This window comes from Onychomys torridus, chromosome 18 (assembly GCF_903995425.1).
Source record: "Onychomys torridus chromosome 18, mOncTor1.1, whole genome shotgun sequence".
Classification (NCBI taxonomy): Eukaryota; Metazoa; Chordata; class Mammalia; order Rodentia; family Cricetidae; genus Onychomys; species Onychomys torridus.
The window spans coordinates 11,828,518-11,855,895 of NC_050460.1; the positions used below are offsets into that span (position 1 = coordinate 11,828,518).

General features: G+C 38.3%; 1 protein-coding gene across 3 annotated transcripts in view; it reads right to left on the reverse strand.

The window, feature by feature from the left end:
• Positions 1 to 294: 294 nt before the first annotated feature.
• Positions 295 to 27,378, reverse strand: part of Ptchd4 (patched domain containing 4) — a 189,554-nt gene continuing 162,470 nt past the window's right edge. For all 3 annotated transcript variants that reach the window (XM_036168404.1, XM_036168405.1, XM_036168403.1), the window contains one exon: positions 295 to 9,510. In XM_036168404.1, the coding sequence (XP_036024297.1) occupies positions 7,877 to 9,510 (1,634 nt within the window). In that variant the 3' untranslated portion in view covers positions 295 to 7,876. The remainder of the gene's footprint in view (positions 9,511 to 27,378) is intronic.

Consider the following 27,378-nt stretch of genomic DNA (forward strand, 5'->3'; position numbering starts at 1 on the left):
CCAAGAGTTATGGTGCACACCTAGAATCTGGGAGGTTGGCAAGAGGGGGATTATGAGTTCTAGGTCAGGACTAGGATATACACTGAGATCCAGGTCAGCTGGGGCTGCATAGAAAGATCCCATCTCAAATTATTTAACAAGCAAGCAAAAATAACAAAGAAAACAAATCTCCAATGGGGATTAAACCCATGGTTGGGAGTGGTAGCCCATGTTTTTAATCCCAGTACTCTGGAGACAGAGGTGGGGGATCTCTGAGTTCAAGGTCAGTCAGGACTACACAATGAGACCCAGCATCATGAAGCAAAATAAAATAAAACAAAACAGCAAAAATAAAACCATGCATATGTCTATATATAATGAAGCATTTAAAATGCATGGCTTATGCTATGTCACACTGTGAAGTCAATATCTGAAAATATCTTGACAAGATTTGGAAAGAATACAAAATTTGAAAATAACAATGAAGGGAATATTTAGAATACAGTTTCTATTCATCAAGATGTGAGATTCATTCAGTTATTGAATGTACATTTACATGTGAAAATCCAGAGAGAATCTCATTTATTTATTCCTATGACACTGACAAAAGCCTCCCTTTTAAATTATTTTAGTTTGCTTGCCCAGAATGGAAATGCATATAAATTTTGAACATTGACAAAATTTGGGCAAATTGAAAACACTGGAATGACTTTTTAAAGTCATCTTAGTAAGATCTAAGATGTGTATTTGAGCAATCCTCTATTTTAGAGAAGATATTGACACTGAACTAAAAATTAAGTCACACTTTTTGGTATCAAATTTGTTTCCTTCAAGTTTCTGTAAATAAGGTAGCTTTAGGAGTGGAGCCCTGTGTACAGAATTCTGGAACAGGTGTCTTTAATCCATTTGTTGGAACTTGGGAGTGATATACGAAGCTTTTTTTTTTTTTTACAAAAGAATGCAAAGAACCTATATTTAAAGAATACCATATTAATAATCGATTCTCATGTCCAAAGCTAAGTGGCAGTGGTATTTTGCCATGTGGTTTGTAGTGTTAAGATTCTGGAGCCTTACAATTCCATGTGTGTTTTCATTCCTCTTCATTTTGTTGTAGAGAATAGCATCTCACTGAGCCAGGATTGGGAACCAGTGGGTATTTCTTTTGGGAAAGGAAAAGAAATAAAACACTCAGTTTCTATTTTCATGCCTGTGGTTTTTTAAGTCCGAGGGTGAGGTGGTCCTTCCTAGTAGTTTTCTCCTCACTTATTTCATCAGTCAGTGTTTCAGAATCCTAACTGAGGTGAAAATAGTAGTTTCCTACTGGAGGAAAAAAACCCTTAGGATGTAAATGTATCTTTAACATTATTAAAGACACAGATTGATTTTTCCTGTCCACTGAAAGGAAGAGCACATAGGCTGCTCTTTGAAGTTAGTCACAGAGCATTTGGTGACACATCTTGCTGACAGACTGCTGTCTCAAAGTTAATTCTAGGCAATACTCTTTCTAAAGCAGTACTCTTTCTGAATTAATTTTCATTCTCTGGGATGTCCATGAAGAGAACAGCTTCCCCAAGTGATGTCATATTGGTGAATACGTACAGTAAATGGTACACACAGGTAAAGCTGCACACATGGGTGTTCATTTTGCAGCTAGCTTGGTACAAGTTTACAAAGTGAAAGGGCAATAAATGTATTATATTACCATTTAGTCAAAGGCTGTATGCCATTTTATCTTTAAGTATCCCTGTGAGGTAGCTTAGTGAGATCTCTGCCCTTTTCAAACAGTGACAGATTTCCTACTTAAAAGCAAGGAAATCTATTGCTGAAAAGAGATGCATAATTAATGGGAACATATGATAAGCTTGCTGCATAAGCTCTGCAGATACCTTGCAATATTCACACTGGTGAGCAGAAGGTCAGATATTTCAGTAATGGACTTTTATGTTAGAGGAGAGAAGATGCTGGGATATTCTGAATCTATAGAGACACACATGTTTTAGATTATACCAGACATGTCAGACCACAGAAGCTTGTTCTTTTCTTTTTCAAGGACTTTTACTATGGCTGCTAGTACTTGCAATCTACCAGCTCTGGTTGTGGAAGTGATTTCAATTTTCAGTGGGAGATTCTACTTCCTTCTCAAATTTAGATAATGTAGTGTTTCTCACAGTGTGCTGTGGACAATCTTTTCCAAGAATCCAGACTAAATCTATTCAGGACTGGAAAGTGACACATTTGTCATAAGCTCCACTTATCTTTTTCCCACAGCAGTCACTCCTAATACTTTCCAGGAAACTCTTCAATGAAATCTTCCCAAAAAATTAAAACTCTTATTTTTCCACTGGTTTGAGAGAGCCCTGGAGATAATGAAGTCGCTTTAGTAACTGTAAAAACAAAGGAGAAGGAAACCATATCAGGCATGCCATGAGCCACACAGCAAAGTGGAACACAATTACGAATGACTACTACCAGCTCCATCTTGGATGAACAGGAACCCGAGAAATGGAGCAAGAATCACCAAGAGCTTGTGAATCATTCCTACTTTCATGTTCTCAACTTTCTTTTTGCTTTTTAGAATTTTCAAATTAGTTTGACCTATGACAGCTTTCTTAGGGAAAATTCAGCTGGGTGAAATAGTAGGGACTGAATTCCAATAGTTTATAAAAGTGCAAAATTATCAATGATCTTACTTATAAATATTTTGTTGAATTAAAAATACATATCTGGCAGAGGTTCCCAGTGTAGCCTAAGCTCCTATTATCTTGACAACCTAAGGATGTAGAAGAGCTAAGATGCAGTCAATACATTAGCCACATACACTGCAATACTGGTTCCATATATGTCTTTCTTTGAATTGTTTTCCATTTCACAAGAAAAGCAAATGACTTCTTTATTAACAATAGAGAGGAGGCCCTCATTAAATACATAAAAAATGGTCAAAATCATTATATGTATTACAGCATCTGGAAAATGAATACTTTCCTGGGTGTTAATTTGAAGTCTCTTTCCAGAGTCCTTCAGCTTCTTGCTCTCATTCACAAAAGGGTCTATATACATGGTCATGCTTAGAAATCTAGAAGCAGGCTCGGTGTCTGAATCTTCCAGACAAGAGCATGATCTTCAAGTGTGATATAGTTGCACATAGCTATGTTTGCTAGCACCATCTGATCCTCTGTGCTATTTTATAACCTATAGAGTCTAGTATGTAAGGACTTAAGTGATGTCACTCTTTCTATTACACCCACACACTATCTTGATTTCTTAGATGTAGCCTTGTCTGTCTTTCAGTATCTTCCAATTTCATCTAAATGTCATCGACCTGAATTCCAAAACATTTGGAACACAGAGCACTACCTCTTGCTCTCCTGTCTACAACACAACATAGATGAACATTGATCATCAGATACAGAAAGGGAAGTGTGACTATGTTCATATGCAGCACCTGTGTGCTGAATGTCATGAAAATATCTTTCATTTTGGTCTCCATCACTGCAGTCATTTATAAAGAAAAGCTATAAAAGAAAATGTAATTATTTTATGTGCAGTGTATCTGCAGGTCATTGCTGAATGAGGCTGGCATGAGTGCCTGTCACAGAGATGATGCGGAGTTTTGTGTTTACATTTGAGATGGGGAGACTTCAAGGGCATACTAATTGAGCTGTAGATGTTTTGACTTGATGCCATGAAAGTTTGTCATAACTGTTTGTTACTGTTTTTTGTTTGTTTGCTTTTGTTTTGTAACAGGAAGCACAAGAATTTTGTTGTTTTTTAAAAGGGAATGAAAGTGTTCTTGAAATTCCCTTAAAATAAATGAAAACTTTCAGGGTTACCTTTGAAAGAATTGTCAGAACACTGTGCAAACAACAACAGAACTGGCTGAACATAGACTTCCCTCTGGGCAGAGTGAGTAACTCACAGAATTCTCTAGTCCCAGGAGACAACATCACAAGTCCATTCTTAAGGAGTGATAGCTTCTGGTTTACTATGGCCTTAGCCAACCGAGGGCATGTAAGCATGTTTAATCACTGGCTAATGCAGACTGCCTGTTCCTTTACACAAGAGACCAGAGCCAGTGGCCATCTTACTGCAGGCAGCAGCTGTTGACACTACAAGAAGGCAAGTCTCTGATTGCTTCCCTTAGTATGAAGTTTTCTGTGGACTTTAGGCCTTTGTGACCAAAACCCTATGAGACATTTACAATAGGGGGATATGAAAATTTTAATAAAATGTGTAATATCCCTGAAAATAGTGTCTTTAATAATCTACATACATTAGTAACCATGCATGCATTGTGCCATGCATTTCTAACTATTTGGCTATAAAAATATCTGACTGTAAGGACAATATTTACGTCGATGTATAAAAATACACACACATTCTGAATGGCAATAGTTAATCCCCAGCTCTCGTCTAGAAGGATTAGCTTGTTATGATAAAGTGCAATGAATAATTACAGAATGGACATAGCTCTCACACTCAAGTTCAACACACAAGAATGGCTATTATAGCATCCTAGGAGCTTTGTGTGTCACAATTCTTCACTTCACAACATAAGATAAAATGTGGATTTATTTCTATGCAAATTAAATGGAAGTCAATTGGGAGAAAGACAAGCTCTATCATAGACTATTCATGCACAGCCTTCAAAGAGGTTTGTGGTCACCACAGGAACTAACGGGACAATGCATAAGTACACATTCTTTCAACAGACTTACACATGAGGTAAGTTAACCCATGGAACATTTAGATAAATCTTGTCTGATTATTTAGGTGAGTTCCTCTTTGAAGAGAGTAGAACATAAACGACATTCTGATGGGGACACAGTCCAGTTTAAACAAGAAAAGCTGTGGGGTTCACAAGTTTTTTAAAATCTCCCATTTTAAGAAAAAAATGCATTGCAGTAAATTAAAATATTCCACAAATCTAAAAGATTTTCCGCTGATTACTTCTAGTGTTTGAATGGTCCAATAGTATTTAAATTCCTAACTTGAATGCCATCAATATTTCACAAATGGACAAAATGAGCATAAACTGTAAAAACTAGAGAGGGGAGTTTCCATCCTACCAGAAATGGTTGAGAATGGAGGGTTACCTCCAAATCATAACCTCATATTTTAGGGTGCATCTTGATACACAGTAAAGGAATTTTTGGAAATATCTGCTTCACAGTGAGGTTGGAAAGTTTGGATAATGCTTGGTGAGATTTTTCTGGGCTCAAATTACTTCCTAAGACCAAGTCAAGGCATTTTGGGTATTTTATTAACTCTTCCAGAACATGGAGTTTCATTTCAGTTAATTATTGCTACAATTCCTTAGAGAAAATCACGGTGTTCTGGAGAAGATAACATCTCTTCTAAAAATGCTACCACTCTAGCCAGTTGGACAATGAGAAATTTCTGTGTATACTACACATTTGATCCTTGAAGACATCATCTAACACACAAACAAGTCTCTTCCCTTTCAAGTGCATTGGGAGAGATTAAAATTATTGGTTTGGCAGAATATGTGGCTGTATTCCCATAAATCTGGCAATTGGCAAGATTGCCATTTAGCTTGGCAATCATTTTGTTTGTTTGTCTTTGCTTCTGAAATGATTTATCGTAATTATAAAACTCAAATAAGTTAACATTAAATGCAAAATAGGTAGAAGAATGGAGTATCACTGACTACAGCCAGAAATGGAGTGACACGGAATCCTCAATGTCTTAGTGGCCGTCTTTACGAACAGATGCGAATGATAGCAATCTTCATAAATGTTGAGGAACTGAGAAAGAGGAATTCTGTTCTCCAACTCCAAAGACTGCTCAGAAAATTCAACTTCAAATATAAGATCATGGCTTGGAGGTCAACTGTTTGAAATCCAGTTTTCCTTTGTGCAGAAGTTCATGAGATGAAAGGCTGGCCTCAACTGTGACATGATTTTACAGATACAGAGAAAACATCAAATGTAGCTATAGGCAGTTATGTTCCCTACTTAATTCTATAGTTATTGCACTCACAGTCAGGGAGACATTGAAACACAGTGGTCTTAAGGTAGAATAGAACAAATGCCATTCCATAAACTAAAATTTTATTTAACAAATGTCCATTAAAAAAAATCTGCATGGTTTACCAAAGCAGAGCTCTTGCTTCACGAATCTATTAACATCATTTCCAAACACTGTAAAAGGAATGGAATTTTCTAATAGTTCTAGTAATGGTTTGCCTTTTAAGAGTATTAATATTATTAATGCAATTAAATTATACAACCCAAGTTGGTGGGAAATATCAACTTTCTTCGGGAGAAAGAGCTTGCCACCAGATTGTGTCATTGTTGAGCTTTTGTTTTATTTTACCTGGAAATAAATTGCTCCTTAAGGTCCCTACACGGCAAGGAAAAGGAATTTTCTAGTAACTTTCTCCAACATGAAAAACAGCCTTAGTCCATGTAAGTACCCAGCAGGCTGAGTACCTGCCTAGGGCACAGATTTAAACACTAACTCAATGGAAACATTACCTCAGTACATTTTTTTTAAATACAATGAATCCAGCAGCAATTACACATGGTTAGTATGGCCCCTGCAGAGAGCTATGCTTGCTGTAGGAGCTTACTTTCTAGTTAACAAGACAATGATAACTGCAAGAAACTACAAAATGATGCTACAGCCATAGTGATGATGGTCTGGGTTAATGCTCCAAATTTATTCCAAGGAACATACTAGAGTCTATAGAGTTGATACGTTTTTCTTAGACTAAGGACTGTCTGATGCTGGCATGATGAATAGCATTGGCCCATTTTACTGTCTGAGTCTCCCGTGCATTTTCTTTCTCCTGTGTTAATTGCTATCTGCCACAGCCATGTACTTTCATCATCTAAAATGAGAACGCGTAACTTTGGAATGTTATCTCATTCTTCCTTTCTCTCTCACACATATACTGTGTACCCTTACATATGTATACAAGGACAATATGCTTAAAGTGCTCATTTGCAGGTGGGTGAGATATCCATAAGCAGCCATGCTGGCCTTCCAAATACACAGAAATGTTAAAGGTTAATGATAAGTCATCTCAACTACTTTAGGTTTTAAACATTTGTCCACATGCTAACCAACTCAAATACCTTTTGATGTTTTTGTAAAGTCATCCCAAAGTTAGAATCTCAATGACCAACAACATGAAATGTAGAATTTAATGGATTCAAATTTCTATTTATTTTTTTTAATCACACAGTTGAAAACACTCTTGCTGTCTAGACAGTTGAGTTGATTTTAAGTGGACATTTATATATTTTGCATCTCCCCTAGTGAGCTTATATATTTGGCTAAAGCTGATTTGACTTTCTACAGAAAGGCCAGCCTATCTGCAAATGGACACCTTCCTTCACCCAAACACCAATGTACACTGAAGACAAGTATAAGTGTCTATATACTTATATGTACACACAAAAAGAATTGGGTGGTCCTTTGGTTTAGACAGGATTAAATATGTACTTCCCATGTGCATAGGTTTCCTTTGACTGACCTGTTCAAAAAACAAACATGAAAAGTGACGTGGCAATTTAGACATTCCCTATGTCTGTCCTCCCGTCTGGAGACCACCTCTCTTCTCCATTTCTTCTAAGCATTTCTTTTGAATCATTAGCTCTTCCAGCCTTCTGTCTTAACATATGATCCATCCATTCCTTGGGAAAGCTCTAAGAACAGTGTCTGGAAATTCATCTTTTATGGAGAATAAGGTTGCAAAGAACGTTCCCTCCTTTCAGTCCCTCCCCCTGGAAGCAGACCCTCGGACATGCCATGAATAATGCGCTCTTGATCTGACTTGCCTTGTTACCCCTGGCCAGCCCAAGCAGCTGAGGTCTGAGCTTGACTTGCCCTGTATCGTTGTGCAACACTGGAAAAGGAAAAGTCTCCACTCTCAAACTGTGGTGACGTGATCAGGGTTCTCCTGGATTTCTATGCATTCGATTTCCTCTCTCTCCTTTCGTTTGGCACGTTTCTTTTTCTTGTGGTGCTTTTTGGAAGGAGGGAAAAAGGTTAGAAACACAGGTAAGATAACAAAACAGTGCAGAAGCGTGCAACCCCCGGTCAGCAGCAAGCATTTGAACAGTGTAAAGGTCAGGTTTGAAGGCACAAATAGGAGGGGGACCAACCCAATAAGAAAAGAAGTAATGTTTTGCAAAATGGCTGTCCCATGCTCTTGCAGGGAGCGTTTTATACATTGTGTTCTGGTGTGCTCAGTTGCTAATACAAATGTGTAAAGCAGTGGTGCACAGTGGTCAATGGCAAAATTTAAAGTGTAGATAAGGCACAAGATAGAAATGCAATCCATGTCGACATTCCACAAGGTCATTAAGCCCAGAACACCCAGCTCAATTGAGGTGACACTAAGAATGAGCCAGAAGTTTCCCAGAGGATGGATCACTAGGATGAAAGTCAAGATTAACACCAGGAGAACTCCAAAGCCTGCAATCAGAACAGGCACAGTGACTGACAAACTGTAATGGTCTGTGAAAACAAAGGAAGGGTTAAACACGATGAACCGGATGCTCTTAGAGAGAGACAGGGGCCTCAACTTGTCTAGGACTTCAATGACTTCTTTCTGCTTGTCCCTGCTAGTCCTGGCCACAAGATACAAGCGAGAAGCAATGATGTTGTTTTCATCCCCCGCCTTAGAGAAAATGATATCATTCCGAAAATGTTGGAATTCTGGCTTTTTTAAAAACGAGCTTTGTAGGACACTGATGAAGTCAGTCTTGTTATTGGCACTGATGTTGCTGACTTTCAGAAACTGATAATACTGCTCCACCCAGGACACTGCAGTGAACCCACTACAAAGCCTCTGCAAATCCTCCTGGACACTGCTGTTCCAGTACTCAAGGGGTTCATAGACATAGAATCCTATTACAGGGCTATAGTTGCTGAAATATTTTTGCTGAACCATGGCATAGGAAACACTTGGGGAGTCACTGGCTAGTAGGTTGATGATGCTAGCTCCGTCACTGATCTGCAAGCACCCCATGAAGGAGAAGGAGGCATAAATGAGATATAGGATGACCACAAATGGCTTCACATAGATATTGGTAATCCATTCATTGTAATGTTCTCGGAGAAAGTGCTGAATGAAATGGTGCTGGTAAGGGTTTGTCTCATGATGGGATGTTTGTTGGTGCCCATCACTCATTACTGTCTGGAACCACACAGGTTTGCGGTCCAAGTATTCTGCAGAAGGGATCTTACAGCAAAAGATGCTGTGGTATCGATTTTGCTCTAGTTGTCCAGCAAAGACTAGGCAAGAGCCAAAGAAAGAGAAAATGTAGAAGTAGTTCAATAGAATAGAGACACACATATTCTGACAGAAGATCTTCACAGCCTCTATGTTTGTGAAGGGGCTGGCCCCCATACCAAATGTGATGAAGTACAGGGAGCTGGTCATGGTGTAGGTGACCATCACATCTGAATAGGCGTCTGCTACTCTGTCTTTGAAGGGTAAATTCTCTTTGGTTCTCCGCCATCCAGACAGAAGCTCAAATACTCCTTTAGTTCCATGACCTAATGATAAAAGAAAGAAAAAGAATAGTTGGTTTTATTTCCACCTATGGTTCAAGTGGATTTCATATAGATTATTGATATTAAGTGTATGTACTCTATTCTTTGAAGTAGTGTTTTTTTTTGTTGTTTTTTTTTTTTTTTTTTTTTTTTTTGTTCTTATTAGCAACTCCAAGGAACTATTTGGTCCCTATTTACATTTGAGCAAAGATTGAATTTATTGCTATTCTGGGCAAAATAAAATATTCATTATCTATTCTATTTTCCTGTAAGTTGTAGACACACTGCTGTATCCACATGATATTTTCTCCCTGAATGCTCAGTTGTCTTAAGTTGTCAAGAGCAGAGACAGTGACCTGCATCTTTATTATCAATGCACGTGCTTGGATAACTCATCCACAGTCCCTTTAAATGGATTTATGTGCTGATTTATAGAATTATAAGATGATATTAAACATTTGAATGAACACTTTTAAAAATAGTGGTGATAATATGCTTATCATCCATTCATATAGGCTTTTTTGTCATTTTTCTCTTATGGGTGCATGCGTGTTTACAGGTGCATGCACATATATGTGCTGGATATGTTCAGGCCTACAGATGATGTCAGGATTTCTCTTTTATAGTTCTCCATCCTCATTCTTTTGAGGTAGAATCTCTTAATGAAGCCCAGAGCTCACCAATGAAGCATGTATCACTGGCCAGCTTATCCTAGGGAGCCAGTCTCCACCTTCCAATGCCAGATCGTAGATGAGTTGCCATGACCACCTAGCATTTAAGTGGGTTTTGAGGACCTGATTAGAACTCTGGTTCTCTTGCTTGAGCATCGGGCACTTCAAACACTGAGCCTTCTTCCCAGACTCCTTCTATGAATTTAAATGTAAATTAAATAAAATTTCATTATATGTGTGCATGTGTGCTTGTGGTGAGCAGAGGCACAATATGCCCTGGAACTAGAGTTACAGGTGGTTGTGAGCTACATCATGTGGGTCTTCTGCAAATCCAGGTCTTCTTTCGAGAGTATTACGTGCTCTTAATCACACAGTCATCTTTTCAGTCCTAGGATTTTTATTAATTAACACTGGATGCAACTGAAAAAACAGTTTCCTAGGTCACACAAAAGATCCCCAGGCCTAGAGATCACCACAAATGCTTCTTTTGAACCCCTTAAAAGCTTTTATATCCATGGCAACTGAATAAGCACCATTGTTTCCTGTCCGTGGCTGAAGAATACTTCTTTCTAACCAATTTCTGGGCACCCTCATATATATTGTATATAGGAATGAACAGGCAAAGGATTTAGTGAATAAATATTACTTGTAAATCTGGTGTCTGCTCTCAGCTCTATTGGGTCACTTTCAAGAAACTGAGAGGTTGTAAGAAAGAGTTACTTTCTTACTAGCAAAAGAAGAAAGTAGCTGGGGAAGCAAAGATGTTAGACTATAATTGTAATTTCCCCTTTTCCTCCACTTCCTTGAATCTGATCTATCAGTCATCACCCAGAATATATGCATTGGTAACTTTCTGCATGGGTGGAAGTCTTCACAGATTATTCTTCCCATTGTAGGCATAGCAATCCCAAACTTGAACTATTCCTGGGAGCTGACACAAGCTGTGCTTGGGTTGTTCTCCAAGAAATGCCTTAGACAATGATGACGTTGAAGAGCACAGAATGACCCAGTTCACAAAAACCTGCATGATGAATCTTGTATGTTACCTACATACCGGAGTTAGTTAAGAGTTCCACACATGATTCAGTGAGTAGTGCTTTAGCTAAGACATTGCAGTTGCTACAGTCTCAGCACTAGCCCTCTGAGTTTGTATTGGTGGTAGATTCTGTGATTTGATCCCCCCACATTCATTTCCTTCCTTCCTTTTATTTCAGACTTTTTCAACTATGGTGTTGGTATGACACTGACACTGTGCTATACAAGTCAATGTAACTGGAAATCATCCAAGGAGCCAATTGTAAAACCAAAAGGTAGCTTATCCTATCCAGCACTGTGGAGTCACCTGGGAGACCATGAGCTACCTCTCGAGACAACTTGTGAGTTTGTTAGATGTGACTGAATCTCTTCCAAGGGCAATGATGCTTTGCAGGAGAGTGAACATTTATAATATTTTTTATGGATTACTAATGAGTCAGGTTTCATAAGTTTATTTGATGATAGTGTGCATAAATTTAAGTACATATGATGTTAATCTTTGATTTTCAAAGCCTATCAGCTCTCTTTGGGGAGCTATTAGTAATTACTGGTAACCATTAAAGGGAATTAAGCAGTAGAGTTTTTACCTCAAATATAAAACCTTTGGTGTCTTTTTCCTGAGTCTCCTGTCAGGAAAGATGTTATCCTAACAAGCAGAGAGGGTTATGAAACTGTAGATGGGTAAAAGGAAGGATTACCAATATTTTTGGAGGCAATTATTTATTACTTCCCATGTATAATTATAAAGTGAACACTGGTGTTGAAAAAAATTGATGAAACAAATGACTGTTCATTTGTATCTTCTGTAAGACTCATTGACCAAGAGGAATTCTTTCTTTCCTACTCTTTTGACAGCAAAATCTATTATGATAGTGGTTAGGATCATTGAAATAAGACTTTAATTATAGCAACTCTCTTTAGAAAAGAGGACATTAGTTTTTCTTTGTAGTCACTAGGGATAGAAAAGCCACATGGTGCTGAGACTAAATTTGGCTTGCCTTTGTTAATGGTCATTTTAGTGGAGCATTAGCTAGCCTATGTAGGGCAGGTTTTTGCTTTATGTAGTACAAAAGTCTTTGTGTGTGGGACAAAGATGATGGGTCTGTTAGGTTTACATATTCATTGAGAGTAAAAATGTGATCTCTGGGCATGGCATGTTTTATCTTATTTGTAGGGGTAGTGTAGATATTTTACAGGGCTTTTCCATGATACTCACTCTTAGGATTATCACACAGTTTGGTCACTTCTTAGCAACTCAAATTCATAGACTGCCCCAGTAATGGCTGTTGGTTTATGACTTCATGAATTTGGCCGTGACCAGCCTTACCTTCTCAGTTCTGTTCATCCTGTTTTCTGTGTGTCTCATTGCTCCTTGTGCTCATTTGTCTGTTCAAGGTCAGCTCAGTCCTCTTTGTCACAAAACCATATTGGATGATCCCAGCTATGTTGACATTTTTTGGCTTTCTAAAATTCACTTACTTAAGTCCTCAACCACAAGCCAATTAGCTATGGAATGAAAATGTCTCAGGATAAATTCTATTCTGGTTAGGGTGTATAGTCTTCCAAGTTAGGAAATGAATTGCATACTTTGTTCTGGAAAATATTATTTTTATGCAGAATATATCAGACCACTAAAGACATCTAGAACATACCCATTAACATCTTCTGTTTTTGAGACAGGATCTCATGTAGCAAATGCCTGCCAGAATTGTCTATATGGCCAGGATTACCGTGAACTCCAAGCCTCTTTTTTCAACCTCTCTAGTGCTGTAACTCACCACAGAAACTACTAAGTAATGCTGAAGATGAAACTCAGGTCTTTGTGAATGTTAGGTAGGCATTCTACCCACTGACTTACATCTCTAGCCCATTTACTTCTGAATTCTTGACTATAAATAAGCCCTCAAACATATTTTTATATGTTATAAAATAATAAATAAATAGCGCGCGCGCACACACACACACACACACACACACACACATATTTGGAAGTTTTCCTGTGTCTTGGCTGGCTGGCAGTCAGGACAATAGCTCCTACTCATGTTCCCCAAGTAAACACAAAGAGGCTTATATTATTTATAACTGCTTGGCCATTAGCTCAGGCTTATTACTGACTAGCTTTTACACTTAAATTAACCCATAATTCTTATTTATATTTAGCCATGTGGCTTGGTACCTTTTCTCAGTTCTGCCTTGTCATTTTGTTTCCTCTATGTATGGCTGGTGACTCCTGACTTGCCTTTCTCTTCCGAGAATTCTCTTCATCTGCTTGCCCCACCTATACTTCTTGCCTGGCTACTGGCCAATCAGCATTTTATTTATTAACTAATCAGAGCAACACACACTCACAGCATACAGAATGATATCCCACAGCATGTGTGTCTGTCTGTCTATCTATCTGTCTATCTATCTATCTATCTATCTATCTATCTATCTATCTATCTAAAATTATATCAGTATCAATTCTATCCAGAAGAACTGCATACTGTTTAATGCTATGCAAACCAATATACATCTTCCTAGGGCTTTTAAATAAGTCAACACATAAGATGTAAAGGCAAAGAAGAAAACTTTTCTCTACATGTCAGTCATCTCAAGCCGTTTTGACTTGCATGGTCCTGATGAAAGGAGATCACAGTTTCTAATACAACTGTTTTAAAAGTAGGAATATATACATGCAAAAATAGTGTTGGAGCTGGAGAGATGGCTCAGAGGTTAAGAGCACCGGCTGCTCTTCCAGAGGTCCTGAGTTCAATTCCCAGCAACCACATGGTAGCTCCCAATCATCTGTAATGAGCATCCTCTTCTGTGTTCATAATAAATAAATAAATCTTTAAAAAATAGTGTCACTATGATCAAACTGTTAATATTTCTGTAAAAAATAAAGATTCAGGAGCATAATCAAGATGAGAATAGGTCAAAGTGATTTAAAGGTAGATACTATTCATACCATAAATCCAGAGAACAGAACAGCCACTAGATATAGAGGCCAGAAAATGGTGGCACACACGCCTTTAATCCTAGCATTCCAGAGGCAGAGATCCATTTGGATCTCTGTGAGTTCAAAGGCACACTGGGAACAGCTAGGTGTGGTAACAAGAGCCTGTAATCCAAGGAAGTGATGGCAGAATGCAGAAAGGTATTTAAGGTGTGAGGATGAGGAACTAGAGTTGGTTAAGCTTTCAGGCTTTTGAGAAGCAGTTCAGCTGAGATCCATTTGGATAAGAACACAGAGGCTTCCAGTCTGAGGAAACAGGGTCAGCCAAGGAATTGCGAGGTGAGGAAGCTGTGGCTTGTTCTGCTTCTCTGATCTTCCGGCATTCACCCCAATACCTGGCCCCAGGTTTGATTTTATTAATAAGATCTTTTAAGATTTGTGCTACAACAGGCAGATGTGAACTGCACATATGAGCTCACAGCAGATGTAATAGCATGCACAAGACCTGTGCAAGCCCAAGCCACACCAAGTCCCAGAGTGAGGCAAGCTGGGTATGCATTTCTGCCCCGAGCTGAGGAGCAACTGGCAATTTCTGGGTGCTAGGAGAGGAGGATCAGTTTTCCCTAAGAGTTGACCATGCTCCAAAGGAGCACCATATGATAGCACACATTGGCTGTGATGAGAGAAAAAAGGACACAGAGTTGGGTGGTAAGGAAACGGGGTGTGAATACGGGAAGAGTCGAGGGAGTGAGAGTGAATATGATCAAAACACATTTTATTAAATTCTCAGAGAAATATTAAATAATATAAGTTGAACTTATTACATGGAGAAATGAGCATTTGGCTAATGTTTTGTTTGTTTAATGTCAGCATTTACCAATCTTGAGACAATTAGCAACTTTGTGTAATTCTTTACTGTGGGGACTGTCACGTACAGTGCAGAAAGTCTAGTTTTATTCCTGTCCTCTACCTATTCGATCTCAATAGTATACCCACAGTCACAGTAGTAAAATATTACTATGTCTTCATACATTGAAATAAACTCTCTAGGAACAAAACTGCCCTTAATTGAGAATTACTGGCTTAATTGAAAGAAAAGCAAATTACTTACACACATACCTGCTTAATTAATCATCCCTTTCCAGATCACAAAATAGGATACATTTCCAGTGAAAAATTATAAAAGATACAATAATCGCTTATAATGTTTTATATCCCTCAACACCAAAAGCTTCTATTAACAATTTTGAGCATTTCTTTCAGTCTAGTGATTATTTATTCTGTTTTTTACATCAGTAGTATGTCTGTAACCTGTCCACCCACCCACGTATTTATTTTCCCTGACATGCTGATCTGTCTAGCAAGTTTGATAACCACGGACAGTCCATTCTTTTCTGTTTGTTTGTTTGCTTTATCTTCCTGTTTTTTTTTTTTTATACCTGGTGTGTTTTGTTTGTTGGTTTCAATTAGTCCCTACTCTTGTGCTACATTTCTTAATCATCTGCACACTTAAAAGAAGTTGCAACCTCTTCTTCTGTTTATGTAATCATGTCTTTTTTCTTAATGTTCTACCTGAAAGTCTTCAAATTTTGATCATTACCCAAGGCCAGGGCACTATAATCTCAGATGAAGATATATGAATAAAATGTCTGACTTGCCTTATTACATGATGGCCTGAACTTTGACTATTTCTTTCTGCTACTCCAGTCCTGAGTAGTAGTAGGTCTGTCTTACTGTCCTATTAAAATCGTCATCCTTACCTAAGACTGTAGTTAAGTAAGAACAACTTCAATGAAGGTCCTGACTAATTAGAAAACACAGGTAGTATAGTGTGTGTGTGTGTGTGTGTGTGTGTGTGTGTGTGTGTGTGTGTGTGTTTGAGAGAGAGAGAGAGAGAGAGAGAGAGAGAGAGAGTTGTCAACTTGATATGATCTTATCTTGCCCAGTTAGAAAGTCTCAAGCAGGAATTGTCTAGGGCAGATTAGCCTGTGAGGGATTGTCTTCATTATGCTAATTGAGATAGGAGGACTTGCCTGCTGTGGGTGGTGGCATTCCCTGGGCTTGGGATCCTGTGCTGTATGAGTGGAGAAAGCGAGGTAAGCCCAAGCAAGCATGCATTCATTCTCTCTCCACTCTTGACTGTGGCTGTAACATGACTAACATCTTTCAGCTCCTGCCTTGACTTTCCCACAGTGATGAACTGTGACCTGGAATAGTAGACTAATAACCTTTTTTGTTCTTAAAGTTTCTTTTGTCAGAGTGTTTATCACAGCAACCAGAAACAAAACTAAGACAATGTGTGTGCGTGTATGTGTACATAAAATTGTGATTGTTTTTCTTTCATCAGACATCAGTTTGTTCATATAGCAAATTATTAATAAACCCAATGTCAAAAGTACATTTTGCTAATACTGGCAAACTTTGCTCATGATTTTCTTGAATTAGGCTAGTACATATTTGAAAAGCATATTGGGATAATAGAAGTGACACACTTGGGCCAACACTGAATGACTGATGTTTCCTTTGGCAACATTTTATGGAAGAAGAAACAGAAGACTCTTAGAGCTGAGTAGAAGACAAACTGGGAGAAAAATTTGAGGAGAGCTATGAAAGGAAACACCAGACTTGTGTTTATATATGTATGTATTGAATGTCCTGAAAGTCTGAAAGGATACTGTTGTGGACACTTCGTTCTAAGTGAAAACAAATAGAAGCAGCAAACAATAATAAAAACTCACATGCCTGCTGGCACAGGCAATGATTTAATAAGTTCCTCTATTTGTAGTGGAACACATGAAAAATCGATCATTTGGTTCCCATTTTTAGTTATACTAGCGGAAGAGTGCTAAGGCAAATATTTCAATATTTTTTAATAGCTACCATTGTGGTGTGAATATGTAATTTCCTCAAGAAGCTTACATGTTTGAACAGTTCACCCCTAGCTTGTGGTGGTGCTTTGGAAGGGCTAGAACCTTTAGAATATGGAGCCTTGCTGAGGAAGTGAGTCACTGGAGACAGGTCTTTATGTTGGTAGCCTGGCCCTGCTTCCTGCTTGGTCTTTACTTCTTGAGTGCAGATGTAGTGTGACTGGATGCCTCATGGTCCTGTCAACATTCCCTCTCTACCATGATGGGCTGCATCCTTCTCAACCATGATGGGCTGCATCTCAGCTTAAACTGTAAGACTCGATGAATCTTTCCTTTGTTAAATTGCTTCTTGTTAGATATTTAGTAACAGCAAAGAAAAGCAACAAAGACTGTTAGCAGACAAAGCCGATCTCAGTCTTCAAGGAGATCAGCATGAGAATGAGAACTATATGATCTCACGTGAGTCTCAAGTAAACACTCCCCAACAAGCTATGTTTGCATATCATATTGATGTGGTAAAACAGAAAGTGGCTTTTTCCCAAAACAATATTATTCTCTTGTAAATCTAAGATACCTTTTACTTAAAGATGCCACTTTTAAGAAGATCATTTTTATTTTATGTGTATGAGTGTTCTGCCTGCATGTGCACTATCTGTGTGCCTGTTGTCCAGTGAGGCAAAAAGAGGGTGTCAGAACTCCTGGAAATGGAGCAACAGATGGTTGTGAGTTTTCATGTGGGTGCTGAGGACTGAACCTGGGTCTTCTCCAAGAGCAGTCAGTGCTTTTAAACACAGAGCAATATCTCCAGACCCAACTAATCAAAATAAAATAATTTTAAATAGAATCCACTTTGATTGAATCAACTATACTATTATTTTCTCAATATATTCTAGAATGTACCTTCTGTATGTTTATAGTTATTTTAATCATCAGTGGAGTTAGAATTCTCTACATTTGCCTTGGAAAGAGCCCTATGTTGATCTCCCTTCTTTCTTGAACGTGTTTAACTGTCAAAAGTGTATGAGAACTTTACACTTACACTAGAGACACAGACACAGAGGTTGAAAACAATACAACTTATTATGGCATGCTCTAGGGAGACCTTAGCAGTTATTTCTGTTTTGGTTAGCTAATGTATTGGTTTTTGTCAACTTGATACCAATCTATACCTAACTGGGAAGAGGAACTCTTAACTGAGAAAATTCTTCTATAGATAGTCCTGTGATCAAGTAATGTCTTGATGAATAATGCTTGCTGTGGTGGGTCCAGTTCACAGGGGAGAGGTGCCACTCTTGGGCCCATGGTCCTGGATGACAAAATAAAGCAGTTAAAGCAACTCATGGGGAATTAGCCAGTGATCACATTTACACTTTCTTTTCTTTAGTTCGTGATTTTATTTCTGTTTTGTTAGAGACAGGGTGTTTGTATGTAGCCTGACTGGCCTGGAACTAGCTATGCAGATCAAAATGGCCTCAACTTCATAGAGATGCCCCTGCCTTTGCCTCCCAAGTACAATTCTTAATGTGGTCTTTAGTAGAATCTTGATATCTAAGTCTGGTCTTACTTCTAGCTGGCTTCACCCCACTTGGCCAGCCACACGCCTATCCTCTGTGATGTTTCATTACACTCAACAGGAAGTGTCCATTGTTGATCATGTTTCATGATCTTGGGCAAGCACTTGTCCTTTTCATTTTTTAGACCAAACTGTTTGGAATAGAGTAAGCATTTACTAAATGTCTGTGAAACTGAACTGACCAGGTTTAATATCTATTTTAACACATCCTCATTGAAAAAAATTACATTATTATAAATTAACATAAATTAAAACTTATTTTAGTTAACATAAAGATGGTTTAGTTATATTTTATTTACATAATTACTTATGTACTTTATGAATTAATGAAATATGGATTTAATAATACTGTATATAATTACTTTAATAATAAGTAGTATTTATTATTGGTTCTTACATTAATAGCCAACTGCCCTATGTTCAGTGCAAGGTTCCATGGGTGGATGTGATTTGCCTGAATTTACTAAGCAGGACACCTGCTGACTGTTGCCTAATAATTTGTGGTAGAGATGGAGATTGAGGCCAGTGAGGCCCAATTGGAAAATTAGCACATAATTCATGAATCTGGCTGACTTGGTAGTATGACAGGAAATCGAATCTGAATTGAAGAAACTTCTATGTTGCTTTTTGTTTAGTTATAAATACAATTAGAAAGACTTAGGCATTGTGTGTCACACTTTTATTCCCGACATTTAGGAGGCTGTGGCAGGAGGATCACTATGAGTTTGGCACCATCCTGGGCTTCATAGTGAGTTCTTGGGCTACAGAGTGTGACCTCCTCTCAGAAAACCAAACCACTGCAGACCACATCAAACAAGGAAATGGGACTATAATCCACGTTGGTCTAAGTGGTGCTATTTTAGGTGTCTTGTCATCCCCGTGGTATCTGACCTTGATGCTGATCAACACATATTTATATTTTTTCACTAGCTGTCATATAGAATAAATGTTATTATCAAGTCTCACAAAAGTCACTCAGCTCACCAAAGATGTACAAGGCTTTTAAGCTCTTAGTGCTCATATAAACTCAGAAGACATAGGATCTTATTATCTCCTTAATAACAAAAAAAGGAACTGGTTTTCAGAACTGTTGTGTGATTTATATGTGTATTAATGAGTAAGAGAAAAAGAGTCTCATTCTACAGTTCACATTTAATCATTTTGGACTATTTATTTATTTATTTATTTATATTTATATTTGTACAAACACTGCTTAAATCCAGTGTGTGTGTATATATATATATATATATATATATATATATATATATATATATATATATATATATATACAGTTTTCATATCTATACACTGCATATATGTATGTATTATTAATAGCCAAATGCACTTTCATACTTAAATTAGTAAAATTATGTAAGTAATATTATACGATGTAGTGATTAGTTGAATGGTCTCCACAGTAGACTAATGAGTTTGTTCCAGACCTCCTACTTCCTAGCTTTATGACATGTTATTCTTTTTTTCCTCTTTTTATTTCAGTTCTCTCCTCTGTAAAATGGGTTAGCAATGAAGCTTTCCCTTGGAGGGTTTTTGTGCACATGCCCTTGGATCCTACTAAACACTTTGCTTAGAGGAAAACCATCATGCTAGTCCTGATGCTGGTTCCGATGCTTGCCATCAAGAATGTTCCAAATCTTTGTAGCTGGGATGCCATGCCTGTTTCTCTATGTGTTGGTTATGGGTAGCTGTACCACTACAGCTGAGCTGGCTGGGAACCCTGGAACTCTCCTGTTAGCTTTCCTCCCTTCAAAGCCTTAATGCTCCCATGGACTGAAGTCCTCTGTAGAAACAGCATCCATGAAGACTCTGTTCTCCCTGCTAAGGAAGCATGTTGTGGAACTTCTCATTTCTTCTCAGTACCTCTATACCTTCCAAGTTGTACAAAATAAATATACATTGTTTTTTTGAGTGCAAAATAGAAGGCCTGTCAGCTGGGTGCTGACAAGCAGGCCTTGGTCCTCCCGTGAGCTGGCCTGGTGCTCATAACAGGGCTTAGTGTTGTGCTGCTGACTATAATCTCACAAAACAGTACCAGGCATGGGTACTCTGTGGCTTGAGAGATTGAGACCAAATAAATCCCCTGAATGGTCACATATGAATACTAACAAGACAGTATCTCCAAAATACAAAATGGTCCAAATGCCTCCTAGGAAGGGGAGTGAGAGTGGCGGCTGATTCTTTCCTAACCTCAGTTTAGCTCTGCATTCCTGGGTGTAAGAACTCTCAAGATAACTGAGCTGAGACTTCCCCTTCTTCTCGACAGTAACAAACTATAGTCCCTCGAGCACTCTCTCAAATCCTGTAATTCTTGCAAAAAAAAAAAAAATGAAGTTAGTCCATTCAAATACCTTCTTTCTCAAATGCTCCTGCACCTCAGTGATGTAGATTTTCCTCATTACCATCATTCAATGAATCTAAATTTGTAAAATTATCCTGGTCTATTTGGTGGACTTTGGCTTGAGTGTATTGGTACTTTGTGATGAATCTAATTTTGAGGAAATGAAATGTATTAAAGATTTCTTGTTGTCTTACAAACTGATTTCTTTGAGTATAGGAGTTATAACCAAGAACATTAATTGAGAGGAAAGCCCAGGATGATCAACCTATCCAAATCATACCAAAAGGAAGAGGCAGGGCTTGCCCAGGGAAGTAATGTTTTAGTTTGTTCTCATTGAAAGGAGAATGTAAAGTGGGCGTCTGAGAAGAGGGACAATCCGGATAGAGCACTAGAATCACTTGGACGTTATAGGAGGACACTGGGAATCAACTGGAATCAGGTTCATGATTTAGGAAAAAGTGGATGGAGGAATTTAAAGTAGGGTGGAAAACTCAAAGTCATACAGTGGTCAAGAGGGACAGATTGGTAGTTTGCAAGCTAAACACAGCATGCCTTTTCAAAAAATAAGACCCAGAGTAAAGGATTATTTTCCACAGGAAATAAGAAAGAACTTAGAGGAATGAAAAATTAAAATAATGTTAGCATTTATTGAGCTAATGACACTTAAAGTACAGAAATTGATTAGAAAATTTAAGTTATTCGTTTGAAGGTTGTTTCCTGGGTACCTCCCACTAAGAAGACACAGGAAAATGCCATCTCTTTGAAGTTTAATAACTGCTATTTGTCCCATTTGAAAATCATATCACATCCATATGTCTGGATTTAACAGTTCATTAATTGCCAGCTTTGGGGATTTTTAATTCTATAAAGAGTAAAATGGATGATGACTTAGGATTCCTTGTCTCACCAAAAGCTACAGAGTGCTTAAAAAATGTCTTATCTAATCATTAGAAAAATGTATTTGAATTGAAAGGACTCTTACTTGGCAAATTTAAATTAGGTACCATCTCAGTTTCTATTACATATTATTCAAGAGAGAAAATTTTCAGAGTTGCATGATGCTTCATAGCACAAGTGAGTTGGGGGAATTCCAGAGTGGTTTTCCTTCCTTCCTTCCTTCCTTCCTTCCTTCCTTCCTTCCTTCCTTCCTTCCTTCCTTCCTTCCTTTCTCTCTCTCTTTCTTTCTTTCTCAAACATTTTCTCCTGTGAAGAAAGAATGCATGCTTGCAATCACCTCTGAATAGTATGGCCTGTTGCCCATGGAAACTCATTTAACCAAGTAGCTCATGCCTGATATGGCCCCAGTCCTTTGAATTAGTCATTAAATTAGTGAACCAGAACTTCCTTCTTGGTTTTTCTTCTATGAATGAATTAACTTTATTGGAGAAGGTCTTTCTAAAGTACATTGGATCTATATCCTCTCTTTTTCTATCCACCTCTAGAATAAGAAAAAGAAAAAGAAAAGCAATCCACAGAGAGTTACCACTTTTTCATGCACCAGCTATCAGGAGGTGATAGAACTTGGGGGTTTACCATAGGGCTTGGTCCATTTAAGTTCCCTCACTGTGATCTATCAGACGTGTGGCCTTGGGCAAAGGGGCTATTTTGTGGTTCTCCTTGCTAACCTACAGAGAAAGAAACTTGAGCAGTAACCTTTGGAAGGTTGGTGTGTTAGGGGGATATGCCACAGGAGTCAGCCAGTACAAATTTCCCTGGCACATAGCTAGTGCTCATCAGAAGGTTAGCTGTTGGTGGTAAGGGTGTGGTGCTGTTCCAGCCGCTGGGTGCCTCTCAGCCAACAGTAGGCTTCCCTTTCACTGGAAAGTCTCCAGTTCCACCGGCTTCTTGGCGTCTGTCCTCAAGTTTGCTTCTAAGTTATGCTTTACTGCAAAGTCATTTTATCAACAGATAGGTCAGAAAGTGCTTGGTGCTGGAGATGGGTGGAGGGGGGTGAAGAGATGAAAGAGATGACTGGAAGTGGGGTGATTTTGGGGGTCTGGTCTAAACCTGATGCAAGGAAAACTCCCATGAATCTACAAGGATGACACCAGCTAATACTCCTAACAATAATGGACATATAGCCTGAAGCAGCCATCTCCTGTGTCCAGATTGGTGACTACCCCAATTATCATCAGAGAGGCTTCATCCAGCAACTGATAGAAACAGATGCAGAGACCCACAGCCAAACGTTAGGCCAAGCTTGGGGAATTCCACAGAAGAGAGGGAGGAAGAATTGTAGGAAATAGAGGGATCAGAGACATCACAAGAAACCCACAGAAGCAACTAACCTGGGCTCATGGGAGCTCACAGAGACTGAACCAAAAACCAGGGAGCCTGCATGGGAATGACCTAAGCCCTCTACATACATGTGACAGTTGTGTAATTTGTCTATTTGTGGGGCTCTTAACAATGGGAGCCGGGGTTGTCCCTAATGTTTTTTCTGAGACTTGAGAACCTATTCCACATACTGGGTCACCTTGTCCAGTCTAAATACAAGGGGAGATGCTTAGTCTCACTGCAACTTGATATGCCATGTTTTGTTAATATCCATGGGAGACCTGCCCCTTTCTGAACAGAAACAGAGGAGGAGTGGATGAAGATGGGGATGGAGAGAAGGTGGGAGGAAGGAATGGTAGAAGTGGGCAGGAACTGTGGTTGGGATACAAAATAAATAAACAAAAAACAGAAGAAAATTAATTTCCAAAGGCAGAGGTTGCATTTGAACCAGGCAGACCTAAAGTAGGTTTAGATTTTTTTCCTCTTTTTTCACTTTTATTTATTTATTTATTTATTTATTTATTTATTTATTTATTGTCTTAAGAAGTTAGGTGTGGGGAAAAATAATGATAAACAACAGGTTGTAGTTGGCTGCTTTCAACTACTGAGTTATTTTGATGTGTGCTGCTATTCAGAATAAGCCCATGGGGCTGTTCTGTGGCAAGGGGCAAGCCATAAGGGAACTGTCCAGACTTTGAGCTATTCTTTGGCTCACAGAGCAAACTGACATTACTCCTAGAATGCAGCTTGTGGTTCAGCAGGCCCTTTCAGAAATGGTGGAGTATTGGCATCTGGATGTGCCTCTGCCAAGCATAGGTTTCCTTGCCAGTTGAAAAGGCCCCTTCTCAGCTTAGTTTTCTGATGTCTGCCACCGTGGTCTGCAGCTAAGTCCACTGATGGCCTTGACTTTGGTGCCATGGGACTTCATAGGCTGAAGGCGTTCAAGAAAGCATTTGATGTTAATTCTTAAATGTGGAGATGGAGATAAGGAGTGGAAGCATCCTGGAAAGGGATATCAAGTTCAAATTAGAGTGTTTAAACCCAGATTCGTGTACCAGCTGTATTTATTTCTCACTCGATAGCCTTCCACAAGAAGCTACTGTGTATTTAGTTTCCTCATGTGCAGAAACAGATTCAAACATCTATCTCATGGTACTGCTAAGAGTCAAACTCGGCTCCACTGGAAGAGCATCAAAGACTCTAACTAATGAGCCATCTCTCCAGCTCCTATTACTTTCATTTTATAGTAAATTTTGAAATCTGAAAGCCTAATTTCTCGAATTTTCTTTTATTCAACATTGTTTGGGCTAGCCTGAGACCCTTCCCTTCAATATGGAATTTAAGATGACTTTGTCAGTTCCTCAACAAGGCCACTGCAGATTCTGGTGAGGACCATGTTGAGTACTATCTTCTGTCATGAAGCATCCTTTCTACTTATTTATATTTTAATTTCATTCAGCAGGGTTTTTGTTTGTTTGTTTCTGTTTTGGTTTAGTTTTTAGAGAGGAAATGGCACTTTTTTTTTTGGTAAATTTATCCTGGCAGATTTTATTCTCTTTAAAGTCACAATCTGTACAATTATTTTCTTCATCTCATTTTGACATTATTTATTGTTATCATATAAAACACATTGCAATGTACTGATGTTGTATGCTGAAAATAATGCACTTTTCTAAGAGTTCTAATGGCTTTTCAGAGTACTCTTTAAAATTTTCTGGAAAAAAATCATGTTCCAGCTACATAAAAATAGTTTAAATTCGCCCTTTTTATTTGGATATCCTTTATTTTATTTTCTTGCCTAATGGCCCCAGCTAGACCCTGAAGGAACCCCCATAAGGTTAACTGAATATGGGGGCTCTGTAAAATTTGTTAAAAGTAGAATACTTCTGAAGGATGAAAAAGTAATAAAACATTGAGGACAATAAAATCTGCAGGAGTAAACTTACTAACTGAGGGTACAAGAGATTGAGGTAACAGTAGCATGGTTTCCCCAGATTGCCTCACAGGACTTCACACAGCCTCAGGTCTGAACACAACACTTGAAACACATGTGTGTTTGTGGTGCACACACCTGCAGGCAGTGCTAATGAATGCCTGCCGCCTAAAACAAGTCAAGTCTGGATGTCAGCAGAGTTGGTGCTTGTATTCACATTCTTATAGAAAAAGAGAATTTAACCATAGAAAGCCTAGACTTTGGGCACTGTCTTACCATTATTCCTCAGCATTTAAATATCAAAGGAGTGGCCTAGATTTTATTGTGTTAAAATGTTTGATTGACCTGGGTGGTGGTGGCACACGCCTTTAATCCCAGCACTCGGGAGGCAGAGCCAGGCGGATCTCAGTGAGTTCGAGGCCAGCCTGGGCTACCAAGTGAATTCCAGGAAAGGCGCAAAACTACACAGAGAAACCCTGTCTCAAAAAACAAAACAACAAAAAGTTTGATTGGTATAGATGTATGTTTCAGGGCTGACCATTTTGTACTGAACAACCAATCAGTGTGCTTTTCCAGATCACCTCTCCTGCTCCCCACAAATCTTGCATACAAGTAACATTATGTGGACTCAGCAGGCTACAATTAGGAACACATATGTGTATACGTACATATACATACACACATGCAATAACAATTAGTGAACCAAGAGTCCATGAATTTAGAGGAGATGGGGAAGGGGTAGATAGGAGGGTGTAGAGGGAGTAGAGGGAAGGGAGAAATGTAATTAAATTATAATTTCAAAAATTTACAAAAAGGTAATGTTTGATTTTTAAAATTACTGTTTGTTGTTAATTTGATAGCTTGATTTTCATACAAAGTTGTTAAATAAATTTTGGATTAGGATTAAAAGAGAATTTCTGAAATGACCCTAAACACTTCTTACTATGCATTTTGGAAAACTGACATTTTCAAAATTGTTGATTATAAAATAAAAATGTTGATCACATCTGATAAATCTTGAAGAGGCTCTGTGTCTTTTAGTATAAAAACCCAAATGATCAAATTTAATTGTTAAAAAAAATCATGTCCACTTCATTAGTTGTAAATTTGCTTTTTGTCTTTAATATGTAATAAAATTTATACACCAGGAAATTGTTTGTTTGTTTGTTTGTTTTTCGAGAAAGGGTTTCTCTGTGTTTCTTACTTGGTAGCCCAGGCTGGTCTCGAACTCACAGAGATCCACCTGGCTCTGCCTTCTGAGTGCTGGGATTAAAGGCATGTGCCACCACCGCCCGGCTATTTTTTTAATTAATTAATTAATTTATTATGTATACAGTATTGCCTGCATGTGTCCCTGCAGGCCAGAAGAGGGCACCAGATCTTGTAATAGGTGGTTGTGAGCCACCATGTGGGTGCTGGGAATTGAACTCAGGACCTCTGGGAGAGCAGTCAGTGCACTTAACCTCTGAGCCATCTCTCCAGCCCAGAAACTGTTTTAAAATAAATTTCTTTATGGCGTTTTTGTTAGTAAATATTTGATTTGCAAACTTGTTGGATATCTCTCTCTACCCAGAATTACAAGAAAGTTTTGTGCATGAAAAAAATTTCATGTGTAGAAAAGATTTAAGAAGCCTGTGGCTAGAAACAGTAAACATGCCCATCCATGCTCTGGCCCTGACCTTTAGGGAAAAACAGCTCCTGAAGGTCTTTCATCAGTAAGTATGTCTGGCTTTCATGATTTTCTTATAGATGCCTTTCATCAAATTACAGTTCTCTCTAAACTTTTTTATCATATTTATTTACTTCTTTACTTATCCATTCATTCATTCGTGTGTGTGTGTGTGTGTGTGTGTGTGTGTGTGTGTGTGTGTGTGTGTGCACTTGTGCTTGCCATGACACTCATGTAGAAAGGAGAGAACAATTTGTGGGAGTTGGTTTTCTCCTTCTACAATGTGGAAAGTGACAGTTTCATGCTGAGCTGTCTCAGTGGTCTAGAAGTTCCCTTTTATTGCTAGCTTGTAGTCTCTTTGTTTTGTTTAAATCATAAATGGTTGCTAAAATGGCCAAATGCCTTTTGTTTGGGTGGAGACAGTCATGTGTGTTTGGCCTCTATTCTGTTGATACGGTGTATTAATAATTTTGATGTTAACATAATCCATGCTAGGTGTTTTTATGTACAGTGTAAACCCCCCTTGTTACAGTATATAATAGTTTCATATGT